The sequence below is a fragment of the Thamnophis sirtalis genome, unplaced genomic scaffold (assembly GCF_051295495.1).
Source record: "Thamnophis sirtalis isolate CommonGarterSnake01/CBP01778 unplaced genomic scaffold, rThaSir2_p1.2 scaffold_13, whole genome shotgun sequence".
NCBI classification, from domain to species: Eukaryota; Metazoa; Chordata; class Lepidosauria; order Squamata; family Natricidae; genus Thamnophis; species Thamnophis sirtalis.
Window position 1 is genome coordinate 53,437,013 of NW_028261393.1, and position 14,179 is coordinate 53,451,191.

At 41.7% G+C, this 14,179-nt stretch overlaps 1 protein-coding gene across 1 annotated transcript in view; it reads right to left on the minus strand.

Moving 5' to 3' along the window:
* Positions 1-3,701: 3,701 nt before the first annotated feature.
* Positions 3,702-14,179, minus strand: part of LOC106549169 (gamma-aminobutyric acid receptor subunit beta-4) — a 48,658-nt gene continuing 38,180 nt past the window's right edge. Inside the window, exons 7-9 of the mRNA XM_087727412.1 lie at positions 11,384-11,536; positions 5,498-5,754; positions 3,702-4,444 (exon numbers count right to left, since the gene is read on the minus strand). Coding sequence (XP_087583538.1) covers positions 4,067-4,444; positions 5,498-5,754; positions 11,384-11,536 — 788 coding nt within the window. The 3' untranslated portion in view covers positions 3,702-4,066. The remainder of the gene's footprint in view (positions 4,445-5,497; positions 5,755-11,383; positions 11,537-14,179) is intronic.

The window sequence follows — 14,179 nt, forward strand, 5'->3', positions numbered from 1 at the left end:
TTTGCAAGAAGTAGAATTTTAAATTCGTGTGTAAATACAGCATGCACATTTAAAAATCAATTTTTAATTAAGATACCTAACAGGACATTATTGAATTGAATTTAAATGAAATTAAATGAATCAAATTGAATTAACAAGTACTTCCTGTGTGCAAGAAATAGTCCGGTAATCATAAAAATTGAACAAGAACGGAATAGAGTGGAACACAGGAATTGTAATAAAAGTGGATGATTCTATTGAATGAGTAAATTGAGTACTAATTATGGAGAAATCAGGATGGAAACAAAGATATGTTTTGGTTCCGGGAATTTAAATAAAGCTATTTTAAGAAAACACTATTATTACTAACTGTAGAAAAAGAATTAGTGGGAACACAATTGTTTATCGTTTTCAATGCAAATAGTTTTTTTTTTAATGCAGTTAGATTACAGGAGTTTGGAGATATGAATTTTTAAAATTTGACAAGTACAAATTTTAAAGTTTATTTGGTATTTCTCCCCCCCCCCCCGAAGTCTATAAAATGCAGCAGATTCTAGATGATTTAGAATTAGCCTTGTTCTTTATGATATTTAATAATGAAGTTCTGGTATAGGTTAAAGATAAACAAGAACACAAGAATTAATAAGCTTTCAAAAAGATGGAGAACAAAATAAAATGGAAATATATGCTTAGATTAAATGAGGTAAAGTATTTGGGGCATATGTTAATTGCCGTGCTGTGAAACCTGGCAAAATGAAGATTGAAACTATTGTTAATGTACCGAGCAATATTTAAGTATGGCCAATTATTTAGCAAAACATCTTCCAGAAATGGAATTACAGTGGATGCCAATTGATGAAGAGACATTTAATAAATTAAGAGAGTTGTTAACAAAGACACCTGTATTACTTATATATTACTATATAAGGTGAAAAATTGTGTCATTAGTAGATGCCAGCGCATCTGATTTAGATGCAATATTGTTACAAGGAGGATTTCCTCTGGCATCTCTCCAAAGCCATATGTAAAGGACAACAACATTATTCTCAGATCGAAAAAGAAATGTTAGCTATCTTTTTTGGATGTACAAGAATTCTCTCTATTTCCAGAAAACAACTTTCAATAGAGACTGATCATAAATCTTTGCAAACTATTTTTAAGGAACTGTTATACTGTTCATGTGTAGGAATCCAAAGTTGGTTAATTAATGTAACAATCACAAGCAATGTTTAAGTATGGAAACAGCCGGTAATTACATGTGGTTTGCCCATCCAGAGGTCTTTTACAAAACAAAGATACCACAATGTACAGGATGCCTTCTTTATGATAGAAAAGTGGAAGAATTTAAAGATGCTACATTAAATGATACAATTATTTAGGAAAATGAAATGAAAGTCAAAATGAGCATGTCCCAAAAAGCAAAGACATTCCAGAGGCTAGGTGTGAATACTCCAAAGATAATATACAAGATATATCAGATTTTCAAAAAATATAAAGCATCAACAGAAATGAGTTTAGAAATTAGAAATTGGATTCGTTTATGATATCTTAGAAGAAGTTGGGAATGACTACATTTGGATTTGAAAAACATTTTGTTCTGGTTGGTCTTCTAAATTTTGTGAAGTTTGCGTGGAATTTTTTAGTCAAGTAATAATTTTGCGTTATCTCTGAAGATATTGTTTTACTTAGCTTTATTTATCTTGATGTTTTTTGGATTTTTCTCTTCTATTGTGTGTCTTTTAATAAGTTGTTTTTTTAATTGTCAGCCACTCAGTTTTGTTTGGAATGGGGCAGCCTATAAATTAAATAATTTTTACATTATATAATTACATTGTATAATTTTGTACATTATACATTTTGTATACATTTTACACAGTGTAAAAAAGATGTGCAGAAAAGAGCAGCAAAGATGATTATGGGACCGGAAGCTAAAACATATAAAGAACGATTGGAATTGAATATGTCTAATCTAATGAAAAGAAGGGGTGACATGGTAGCAGTCTTCCAATATCTCAGGGGTTGCCACAAAGAAGAGGGAGTCAAGCTATTCTCCAAAGCCCCTGAGGGCAGAACAAGAAGCAAGAGATGGAAACTAATCAAGGAGAGAAGCAGTCTAGGACTAAGGAGAAATTCCCTGACAGAACAATTAATCAGTGGTACAACTTGCCTCCAGAATTTGGTGGGTGCTCCACCACTGGAATTGGATAAGAAGAGATTGGACAGCTATTTGTCTGAAATGGTATAGGGTTTCCTGTCTGAGCAGTATAGGGTTTCTGTCTGTTATTCTGTAAATAAAATAGAAGAGTAATGAAGTAATAAAATAAAAATAAATAAACAGCGGATCATGGGCCGTGATTTTGCTCGTTGGAACTTGCAAATGATTATAACTTCATGGACTCTACTCCTAGATTGCATTCCCATCCCGTCACAAGAGATTATAAAAAGAACTGTAGAAAGGATCCATCTAAGCTTTTACTGCCACCTGAGATGATGTCAGCTTCTGCTTTGCTGCTGCTTCAGCTGCCATGAAACGGGAAGGGGGGGCGTGTATGTGGGAGGGTTTTAATTGATGTGCTGGAGGACTGATGGAGGAATGTTCTAGGATGTACCAGTCGTTGGGATTGCGCATGCGTACGTGTTTCCCGCCTGCATCAACGGCCTTCACATTCCATCTTGGCCTGTCTTTTTGAAGTTATCTCACACCTGACAATTGAAGGACTTATGATTGGACTGGAGCTTTGATCCTAAGGGGGGGGGAACGGGCTTTGCTATATATCAATTGCTTTCGCGCCATATTATTCAGATTTTGCTTCACTGCTGCTCGCTTACCATTTCTAATTAGTAAAAGTACTTTGGATTTCCAACCCATGGAGTCTCTTGGTCTTCTTTCCTAATTATGGAATGGAGTGGGGCGTGACAGATGTTTTCAAGTCCATCTCTGGCATCAAGAAATAAGGGCAGTGGCAAGGAAAGCAAGGCAGCCCAAAAGGGGCCCATTCAACCAGGGCAAACTCAATCTGAAGGAGGGATACAAAGCAGCCACCACCTTCCTTTATGCCTACTGACTCTCGGTTCTATTCCACCACTGGTCCAAAAATTTTTGAAACCTCTTCTGTAGGTGTGGCCTGCTTTCCGGGTCCACTGGTGGAACCTCTTCTAACTGGTTTGGTAGATTTGATGAACCGGTTCTACCAAACCGGTGCGAACCGGTTCTACCAAACCAGTGCGAACCGGTAGGAACCCACCTCTGTATTCCACCAACGGACGATACAAATCCCACCCCCACCCCCCAAGATATACATTCAGCCCAGGAAATCAAACACTCCCAAAACTCTGAAAAGTCATAAATGCAGCTTGCAAACATGCCTTTGTCCTCAACACACTCACAGCAGATGTCCCCCGCCCCCCGTTCCCCCCACCCCCATTGGTAATTTCCTCTTTCTGCCCAAACAGTTGTAAAATAAAGGTTCTGTTGTTTTAAACAAACGCTTATGCAGCTATAAGATAGAAGGCCAGACAAAACAAAGCTGTGGGAGAGAATGCCTTTCAAAAGAATCCACGAAGAAAGGGGGGGGGGAAAAAAACAACTATTGGAATAAGGAACTGCACAGTCTGTGAATTAACGGAGATGGAATTAATGGAGATGATGGCCAGGCATTTGCCAACGCATTCTAGAGCTAACTTTTGCAAGACTATCCTAATAACTAAACTAGCTGCAATAATGAATTTTAAAAAAAGACAGAGATTATCTCCCTCTTTCCCCACCCCCACCCCCAATACCCATCCCTGGGGGTGAAGTATTTCAAGCATAAGAGAGGGGGGAGGGAAGGGGGAAGGTACGAAAATCCCTGAAAAACCATTCCCTCCCCCTTCAACAAACCCACACAGCCCACCACGCAAACTCTGTGTGCGCATCATGTGCTGAAAAGAGGAATAACGATTTGCAGAAATGTAAATCAAAGCTGGGGGATGGAGTGAAAAAATTGGTCATAATCAAGAGAGTAACCAAACCCCAAAGGTCGCCGCACTCCTGTGTTGTTGTCAAAGTCTGAGTGTCTTCCCCTATTCTTCCTCTGGTCTGCAGGCATCAATTTACATAGTACAACCAGTAAACCAGGTTGAAGAATCCAAAAGCGATGGGGAAAATGATCCTTGACCATTTGTCAATGGTGCTGACATCCGCCAGGTCGGGGATTTTGAGCTTCAGCTTGGACGACCGTCGACGGAGTCGGCAGTTGGCACGATTACGGACTGCTGCATGGTGGGTCAGTGGGACGCGGCGTTCTAGAGGGGCGTGGTGCCCAAAACCATCTCGGGGTCCCAGCTGCTTGCGAAACTGAATTCCTGATCCTTCGTAGGACATGACAGAGTTTCGTGATTCTCCTCCTGTGGTCATCATATCCGATGCTAACAATTCATTGTTCATTTCCAAAGAGCTGAGAAGAATGTTTCCATAAGGGTCCACCTGGGGGGGGGGGAAAGGGCCAAAGATATTGCACAGCGTTAACATTTCACCTGTACAGTGGGTGATACCTGAACACAGGTGCTGATGTCATAAATGATACATTGATTTGATGCAGCTTTTTCACAAATTTGCATGGAAAGAACTGTAGGAAGTTATCACCCAGCCCTCTCCCAGAAAAATGAAATATCCTAGGAAATATTGAAAAGGCAGAATATTTCTCTGGAAGAGGATGAGTAGGAGTAAGGGAGAGGTAAGGGAAGAAGGGAGAGGAAGGAGAGGGGGAAGGAAGGGAGAGAAAGAGAAGGAGAGAAGGGAGGAAGAGGAAGAGTAGGAGTAGGGGAAAGGGAAGGGAAGAAGGAAGGGGAAGGAGAGGAGGAAGGAAAGAAGAGGTAAGGAGGATGGAAGGGAGAAAAAGAGAAAGAGAGAGGATAGGAAAGGGAAGAGTAGGAGTAGGAGAAAGGTAAGGGAAGAAGGAAGGGAAAGGAGAGGAGGAAGAAGGAAAGTAGAGAAGGGAGGGAGGGAGAAAAGAAAGTGAAAATAAGGTGGTGTTACAACAGGAAGAAGGGATGGTAAACAAAGCAACCCAAACTGTATATGTATATTATAATCTATAAAATGGAACAACAAATGTATAAGAATGATAAATGCAAAGAAGAAAAATCATTATGTGAATGTATACTTAAAACGGTATGCAAGAGAATAAAAAATAAATAAAAATGTCTTGGGGGGGTGGGTGGGAAAGAGCCAAGGTGGCGCAGTGGTTAAATGCAGCACTGCAGGCTCCTGCTAGATCAGCAGTTCAGCAGTTCAAATCTCACCGGCTCAGGGTTGACTCAGCCTTCCATCCTTCCGAGGTGGGTAAAATGAGGACCCAGATTGTTGGGGGCAATATGCTGACTCTCTGTAAACCGCTTAGAGAGGGCTGGAAGCCCTATGAAGCGGTATATAAGTCTACTGCTATTGCTATTGCTTCTTCCTTGCTCTCTACACTCAACACTCCCAAGATGCAACCTGTATTTTGCCTGTAATCCTGCAAGGAGGAACGCCACCAACCTGTTCTCTCAACCGCTTCTCCTCGTAGCGCTGCTTCTCGTTATTGGCCTTGAGGAGACGCTCGCTCTGCTTCTTCTGCTGCCGAGGCCCCCGGCCGAAGAATATGTAGTTGACGAAGGCATATTCCAGGAGCGCCAGGAACACGAAGACGAAGCAGCCCATGAGATAGATGTCGATGGCTTTGACATAGGGGATTTTGGGCAGGGTTTCCCGAAGGTGGGTGTTGATGGTCGTCATGGTGAGGACAGTGGTGACCCCTGTGGAGGGAGAGTTCAGGCCCACATTTAGTGCTTTCAAACTGTTGTTGGTGCAAGGTGTGAGAATACAGTTGAGACTCATAGAAGTTTGAGAGCACATCCAAGTTCACAAGGAGCCAAACATATGAGACTTAAATTGAGACTCATAGAAGTTTGAGAGCACATCCAAGTTCACAAGGAGCCCAACATATGAGACTTAAATTGAGACTCATAGAAGTTTGAGAGCACATCCAAGTTCACAAGGAGCCCAACATATGAGACTTAAATTGAGACCCATAGAAGTTTGAGAGCACATCCAAGTTCACAAGGAGCCAAACATATGAGACTTAAATTGAGACCCATAGAAGTTTGAGAACACATCCAAGTTCACAAGGAGCCAAACATATGAGACTTAAATTGAGACCCATAGAAGTTTGAGAACACATCCAAGTTCACAAGGAGCCAAACATATGAGGCTTAAATTGAGACTCATAGAAATTTGAGAGCACATCCAAGTTCACAAGGAGCCAAACATATGAGACTTAAATTGAGACCCATAGAAGTTTGAGAACACATCCAAGTTCACAAGGAGCCAAACATATGAGACTTAAATTGAGACCCATAGAAGTTTGAGAGCACATCCAAGTTCACAAGGAGCCAAACATATGAGACTTAAATTGAGACCCATAGAAGTTTGAGAACACATCCAAGTTCACAAGGAGCCAAACATATGAGACTTAAATTGAGACCCATAGAAGTTTGAGAGCACATCCAAGTTCACAAGGAGCCAAACATATGAGACTTAAATTGAGACCCATAGAAGTTTGAGAGCACATCCAAGTTCACAAGGAGCCAAACATATGAGACTTAAATTGAGACCCATAGAAGTTTGAGAACACATCCAAGTTCACAAGGAGCCAAACATATGAGGCTTAAATTGAGACTCATAGAAATTTGAGAGCACATCCAAGTTCACAAGGAGCCAAACATATGAGACTTAAATTGAGACCCATAGAAGTTTGAGAACACATCCAAGTTCACAAGGAGCCAAACATATGAGACTTAAATTGAGACCCATAGAAGTTTGAGAGCACATCCAAGTTCACAAGGAGCCAAACATATGAGACTTAAATTGAGACCCATAGAAGTTTGAGAGCACATCCAAGTTCACAAGGAGCCAAACATAGGAGACTTAAATTGAGACCCATAGAAGTTTGAGAGCACATCCAAGTTCACAAGGAGCCAAACATAGGAGACTTAAATTGAGACCCATAGAAGTTTGAGAGCACATCCAGGTTCACAAGGAGCCAAACATAGGAGACTTAAATGGAGGCTTGAATAACAAACAGCATTTAATCTTTGATCAAAGTTTAAAGACATGATGGGTCGGTTGTTCCCAACATAACCCCAAGGATATGCAGGGAAGAACCCCCCCTTCAGAGAAGGTGTAGCTTCTTTTTATACAGTTAGAGACATCGTAGAATGAAATCCTGGCTTTACAATGCTCCTGTGCACAGTCACCCATGCCCTCGTCCTTTCTCGCCTGGACTACTGTAACGCTCTCTACATGGGGCTGCCCTTGAAGAGCACCCGGAAGCTTCAACTGGTCCAGAATGCGGCTGCGCGGGTTGTCAGGGGGGCACCTAAATGCTCCCATGTTACGCCCCTTTTAGGCGGCCTGCACTGGTTGCCGGTTGTCTTCCGGGTGCGATTCAAGGTACTAATTATGACCTTTAAAGCGCTCCATGGCTTAGGCCCAGGGTACCTGCGAGACCACCTACTGCCACCGGTAGCCTCCCACCGTCCAGTGCGATCCCACAGAGTTGGCCTCCTCAGGGTGCCGTCGGCCAGACAGTGTCGGCTAGTGACCTCCAGGGGGAGAGCCTTCTCTGTGGCTCTGACATTATGCCCATAGATTGCAGATTGATAAGAGTTCGAACGGCAAAGATCACAAGTTTTGACATTTGCCAGATATTCTATAGACCCTAATAACAGGGCACACAGGAAGTCAGGGAACAAAAGGCCCTTACAAGAGTAAGAGCCAAGGTGGGTGAAATGAGGACCCAGACTGTGGGGGCGATATGCGGACTCTGTAAACCGCTTAGAGAGGGCTGAAAGCCCTATGAAGTGGTATATAAGTCTAACTGCTATTGCTGTTGCTATTACAGCATTGCAAGCATATACATTACCAATACAAGTCATAATATATGTGTGTTACAGAAAACAAATATTTCTACTAACCAACACGTTTGTATCCTTATTACTATTCCCCTTCATTGGGAAAAGATTTTCAGTGGAGCAAGGGCTGGGGCACAGCCACTTTTAAAAATACTTTTGGAGGCAATTAAAAAAATATATACACAGGGCACCAGGAAGAGATGATTGTGTGAGAAGCCTGCACTAATTCTGCAAAAGAAAGCTGGGTGGAGGGCCTCTCCTCAGAGCCCCTGCGGGCCTGCCCTTTCTATGCTCAGATTCTGGATTAAATAGTCACCTTGACAACATCTCAGGTTGCTCTGTCAATCTACTTGACAATCCTGTACTAGATCCGCAATCTAAGTCTTGTGAATTTGGGAATAGATTAATGCAGAGGTGCTGGGAGTTGAGTGGCATATTATTATGGTTGGTGGAACAATTAGCCAGATGTTTAGACTGAGCTTGGCATTTTTATGGCATCCCCACCCCTTCCCGGAAGATCTGGCTCTTTGCCTAAGTCTTGGATGAGAATGAATTGAAGTCTCCTCTTAAATTAGGTTTTTTTTCGTTTATTCCCACCTGATTTGTCATCCTGCTATCTTTATCCTTGCTTTTGTTGCTCTTTTTTTAATGTCTTAAAACACTTGTAAACTGCCCAGAATTGCTGGGAACTGACAGGATAATAATGAAAATAAGAATAATAAAATACAAAAACCTGCAAATAGAAATGGCAAAAGAAAAACAAAGGCAGTACACAATAGCAACGGGCGCCTTCGGCGCAATCAACTGGAGCACCATTTGAAATGCCATTGGGCATTGACAAAATAACTGTTAGTCAATTGCAAAAGGCAGTTTTGCTCAAACATCCACATCTGCCAATCCCAGCTCAACAGAAATTTAGTGCGAACGTCTGGCTGACTGTGTGATGAACCAAAATATGAATAATCATCTGAACTGTTGAAGTTCAGATCATTTACATTTAATTTCCAGGATTCATTTTTTTTAAAGGCAATCAAAAATATTAATGTAACTGATATTTCACTTTAATTTAAAAAAAAAAAACATTTACCTTATACAGATTCTTTTAATTCTTGTCCCAGTAATATTTTGACCAACTGTAGTTCCAGCCCTTATCCTTACCCAAATCAGATTTGTCCCAGGTTTTACTTATCACAAAACTGAGTGGTTGTGCAGATAACACAATAACCCTGAAGATTGGTATTCGTACCTACAATGGAATTCAGTGGGTATACTAGATATAATTTTTAAAAATCGGTAGGGTCATATTGTTTCCCATAATTAATTGGGAGGGAGAAATATTGTTTATCATTATTTACTTAAATTAATTGGATGCCAGACTCCTTTAGAGGTAGATGGCTTATTAATGATAGCCAGTATTTTCTTGTTTGGGTTAGCCTCTCAATTTGCACAGAGAAAAGAAATACCGTATTTTTCAGAGTATAGGATGCTCCAAAGTATAAGACGCACCTAAATTTTGGGGAGGAAAACAAGGGGGAAATATCTGCCTGTGTCACTCAGCAATTTGCCTCCTTGCAACCAACAGTACAGACAATATACATTGCTTGTAGTGTTATATTTCAAACTATACTTGTACAGATGCTGTTAAAATTGATGTGCTTTCTGGAAGTAGAGTTATTCTCTGCTATTTAAAAGAATAGCACTTTTTAAAACCACAGCACAGGGCCTCTTCAGATCAAGCATTTATTTTAAAAAGCGTCTTCATTTTGTTAAGTTGTCTAGAATAAGAATAAAGCAGTCTTTAAAAAATAAGTCTAATAATTTGAACACTCTATAGGCATTTATAGTTGTTGACTTACCTCCTTGCAGCAAACAGCCTGATTAGCACAAGGGGGGAAAAATCTGCCTCTGGAGCAAACAGCAAGTTTCACTTTCAATTTCTCCCGATCATCAGCTGTTACAGGCTGCAGGGATTGCTATAGTCTATTGAAGCCTCGCAAACCCGTTTGCTACAAAGAGATAAATTGCTGGGAGGCAGAGGCCTAAGGGTTGGGGCCGGTGGGTGGGTGGGGCTACATTCAGTGTATTTATCTATCTATCTATCTATCTGTCTGTCTGTCTGTCTGTCTGTCTGTCTATCTATCTATCTATCTATCTATCTATCTATCTCTATCTATCTATCTATCTATCTATCTATCTATCTATCTATCTATCTATCTATCTATTATCATCTATCTATCTATCTATCTATCTATCTATCTATCTATCTATCTATCTATCTATTATCATCTATCTATCTATCTATCTATCTATCTATTATCATCTATCTATGTATCTATGTATCTATCTATCATCTATATCTATCTATCTATCTATCTATCTATCTATCTATCTATCTATCTATCTATCTATCTATCTATCTATCTATCTATCTATCTATCTCTGTCTGTCTATCTATCTATCTCTATCTATCTATCTATCTATCTATCTATCTATCTATCTATCTATCTATCTATCTATCTATCTATCTATCTATCTATCTATCTATCTATCATCTATTTATTTATGACATTTGTATGCCGCCCACTCCCTAGGACTCTGGGCGGCTTACAGACAAAATAGGAGACATATAAAAATTAAAAATAAGAATACAGTTAATTAAAAAAATTTCACATCATGCATACAGCTTTGCATGGGGCTGGATACTCATCAATAGCCCCAGGCCTGCCGGAACAGCCAGGTCTTGGCAGTTTTACGGAAGGCCGGGGGAGTAGTGAGGGTCTGGATCTCTACGGGGAGATCGTTCCACAGGGCCGGGGCAGCAACAGAGAAGAACAAAGAAGAGGTGTACAAGACGCACCCACATTTTCACCCTCTTTTTTGTGGGGGAAGGTGCGTCTTATACTCTGAAAAATACGGTAAATTCATCGCCAAACCACTGGAAATGTGACCAAGAACCAGGCATGTACTACCATATGTGGTGGTCGTGCCCAAAAGCCAAAATATACTGGCAGAATATCCAAAAAGAGCATCATTGATATACTTACATCTCCAAGAAACAATCTGTGAAAAAGAAAACAGACATTTCTAGGCCACCTTGGTACAGCTTACTACTACAAACCTTTAGTAGTGAAGATGAAGCCAAGAGCCAAGGTGGCGCAGTGGTTAAATGCAGCACTGCAAGCTACTGCTAGATCAGCAGTTCAGCGGTTCAAATCCCACCGGCTCAGGGTTGACTCAGCCTTCCATCCTTCCGAGGTGGGTAAAATGAGGACCCAGATTGTTGGGGGCAATATGCTGACTCTCTGTAAACCGCTTAGAGAGGGCTGAAAGCCCTATGAAGCGGTATATAAGTCTACTGCTACTGCTACTACTTTAGAAAACTTTCCCATTTTTTTTGAAACATTCGTGATCAACATATTTCTGCTGCTGGAGCCAACTCAGTCTCAAGTCGATGTCCCTCTGAAGACCTTACCTAGGGCAACCCGAGCTGCCGAAGCATCGTAATTGATCCAGAAGGAGACCCAGGAAAGAATTGTGATGAGAATAGAAGGCATGTACGTCTGAAGAATGAAATAACCGATGTTCCGTTTTATTCGAAAGCTGAGCGACAAGCGAAGGTAGGAACCTATCAAATAGACAAGGGGGGAAAAAGAGCAGAATGAGAAAACCTTGGGAAATCATCTCAGTGGAAGTGTCTAGTTTTCCACAGCACGGAACTCAACATCAAAGTAATATTGTACACTGCCCAATAGATGGTAAGTAAATCTAGATGACAAATTAAGCAGCCGCAATATAAAATGACAGTTGTAATCCAGATGTTTTCTGTTCTGCTTGGAGAAGCACAGATTATTCTTCCTATGTCCTGAGAGCCCTTTCTAGCGATGAGGGTCCCAGTTGTGTAAAGAGCAGAAACCATCTATTTCACAGCCACGCAAATTATAAAATCCTGCAATGCTCAGCCAAATTGTGTGTTTTTGTGTATGTGCGTGCAACCTGATCCAAAAAGGTCTCAAAGAACCCTGCAGGGACCACTCCTCTGGGGAATCCCTGTTCAGAAAAGGGTGCCACTAAGCATCAGAAGAGCAACGGACAACTAAAACTCTTTTCATCTGCTCTTTTCTAACTATCTCTCATCATTTTTCATTACTCCCTACAACCATCATCTGTCTGAGACAAAAGGAGTTGCGTGTGTATTCGTTGTAACTTAACCCTTTTGCAAATATAGCCCTTGCAATCAAACAACAGTTGTTTAACAGTTGTTTAATTTTTATTTTGCTCTGCGCACTTTAATGATTAATTTACAGTATGGGTTTTAATTGATGGTGGTGAATGACATTTATTGCAACATTACAATACTGTAATTGGGCAGCAAAGGAACAGTAGTAATAAATAATAAACAATGAAGCTAACGTGGCCAAGAGAGGCATGCTTTGGGAGGGAAAGGAGGAGGCCGCGTCAAATGCAGAGGTGGATTCCTACCAGTTCGCACCTATTCGGTAGAACCGGTTCATCAAATCTACCGAACCTGTTAGAAGAGGTTCCACCAGTGGACCCGGAAAGCAGGCTACACCTACAGAAGAGGTTCCAAAAATTTTTGAAACCCACCACTGGTCCTTAGATATGATTATTCTACACTATCAGGTTCATATTTATAAAACTCAGTGCCTCTGTGAAAGGTAAGGATGACTACTGCGTTTGTGGTGCAATCAGAACATTGCGTGTGTTGAAGTTGTTTTAATGCAAACCAAAGATGCCTTTTAAAAAAACAAGTTTACATCCTATTCTTATGCATGCCAGTGCTGTGTGTGAGGTAATTTAAGGTGGTTCCGACAAGTGTCGTCGGCATCTTCATATCCGGTCACATGGGCGGCAAGCCACTCCCATCCAGTCACATGGGCGGCAAGCCACTCCCACAAAGGAGGCCACACCCACAGAGTAGGTTCGAACAATTTTTGAAACCCACCACTGATCAAATGGGAAGGTTACGAAAAATTGCTTCAGCTAAACAGATCTCTCAGTCTTCAATGCAACTGTAGTATATTCTATCTAACCTAAAGGGGCCCAAATGCTTATCTAGTCAAGGTCGGTGACAAAATGAAGCTGCATTTGGGAAGGACAATTGCAGCTGGGCAGAAATGCAGCTCACCCCCTCCGCTCCAAAGACAGCCTCAGCTTCTCCCAAACAGCAGCGAAAGCTGACAGCAACAGCAGACTTATATACCGCTTCACAGTGCTTTACAGCCCTCTCTAAAGAGTTTAGCATATTGCCCCTAACAATCTGGGTCCTTATTTTACCCACCTCCCTTTGGAAGGACGGAAGGCTGAGTCAACCTTCAGAATCCAACTGCTGGAATGAACAGTGAGTTAGCTTGCAGTACTGCGCGCTAACCACTGCACCACCAGAAACTTGAGGGGCGATAGGCTCATTCATTGATTCATTTCCCCCCCCCCCACCCCCACTTCACAGATTACTCATAAGCATTCACACTTGGTGGGCTAATTGAGCCACATCCAAATGCTTTTTGGAACTTGCCGACATCCATAGGCAGCCTCCCTCTACTTTCAGGGAACGCAGCAGACAAAATCCAAGATGAGAACCTATATATTGTATACTACGAAGCAGAACCAACAGAAAGACGTTTAAGGTTTAAGGTTTTATTTGGTTTGTATGCCGCCCTATTCCCGGAAGACTCAGGGCGGCTAACAATCAGAAGGGGAGGGGGTACAAAAATAAAAATAAAAGACAACAATTTAAAAAACAACAACAGTCGTGACCTTGGATGGGGCTGGAAAATTCAACAGCCCCAGGCCTGCCATAACAGCCAGGTCTTAGTTGCTTTGCGGAAGGCCGGAAGGGTAGTAAGGGTCCGGATCTCAACGGGGAGATCGTTCCAGAGGGCCGGAGCAGCCACAGAGAAGGCCCTCCCCCGGGGAGTTGCCAGCCGACATTGGCCGGCAGATGGAGGAGGCCTAGTCTGTGGGATCTAATAGGTCTTTGGGAGGTGATTGGCAGGAGGCGGTCTCTCAAGTAACCAGGTCCGATACCATGTAGGGCTTTAAAAGTAACAACTAGCACCTTGAAGCGTGTCTGGAGACCAATGGGCAGCCAGTGCAGCTCGCAGAGGATAGGTGTGACGTGGGTGTACCGAGGCGCACCCACAATCGCTCGCGCGGCTGCATTCTGGACAAGCTGAAGTCTTCGAACACTCTTCAAGGGCAGCCCCATGAAGAGCACGTTAAGAGAAGCACATGCAATCAGAAATGGGAA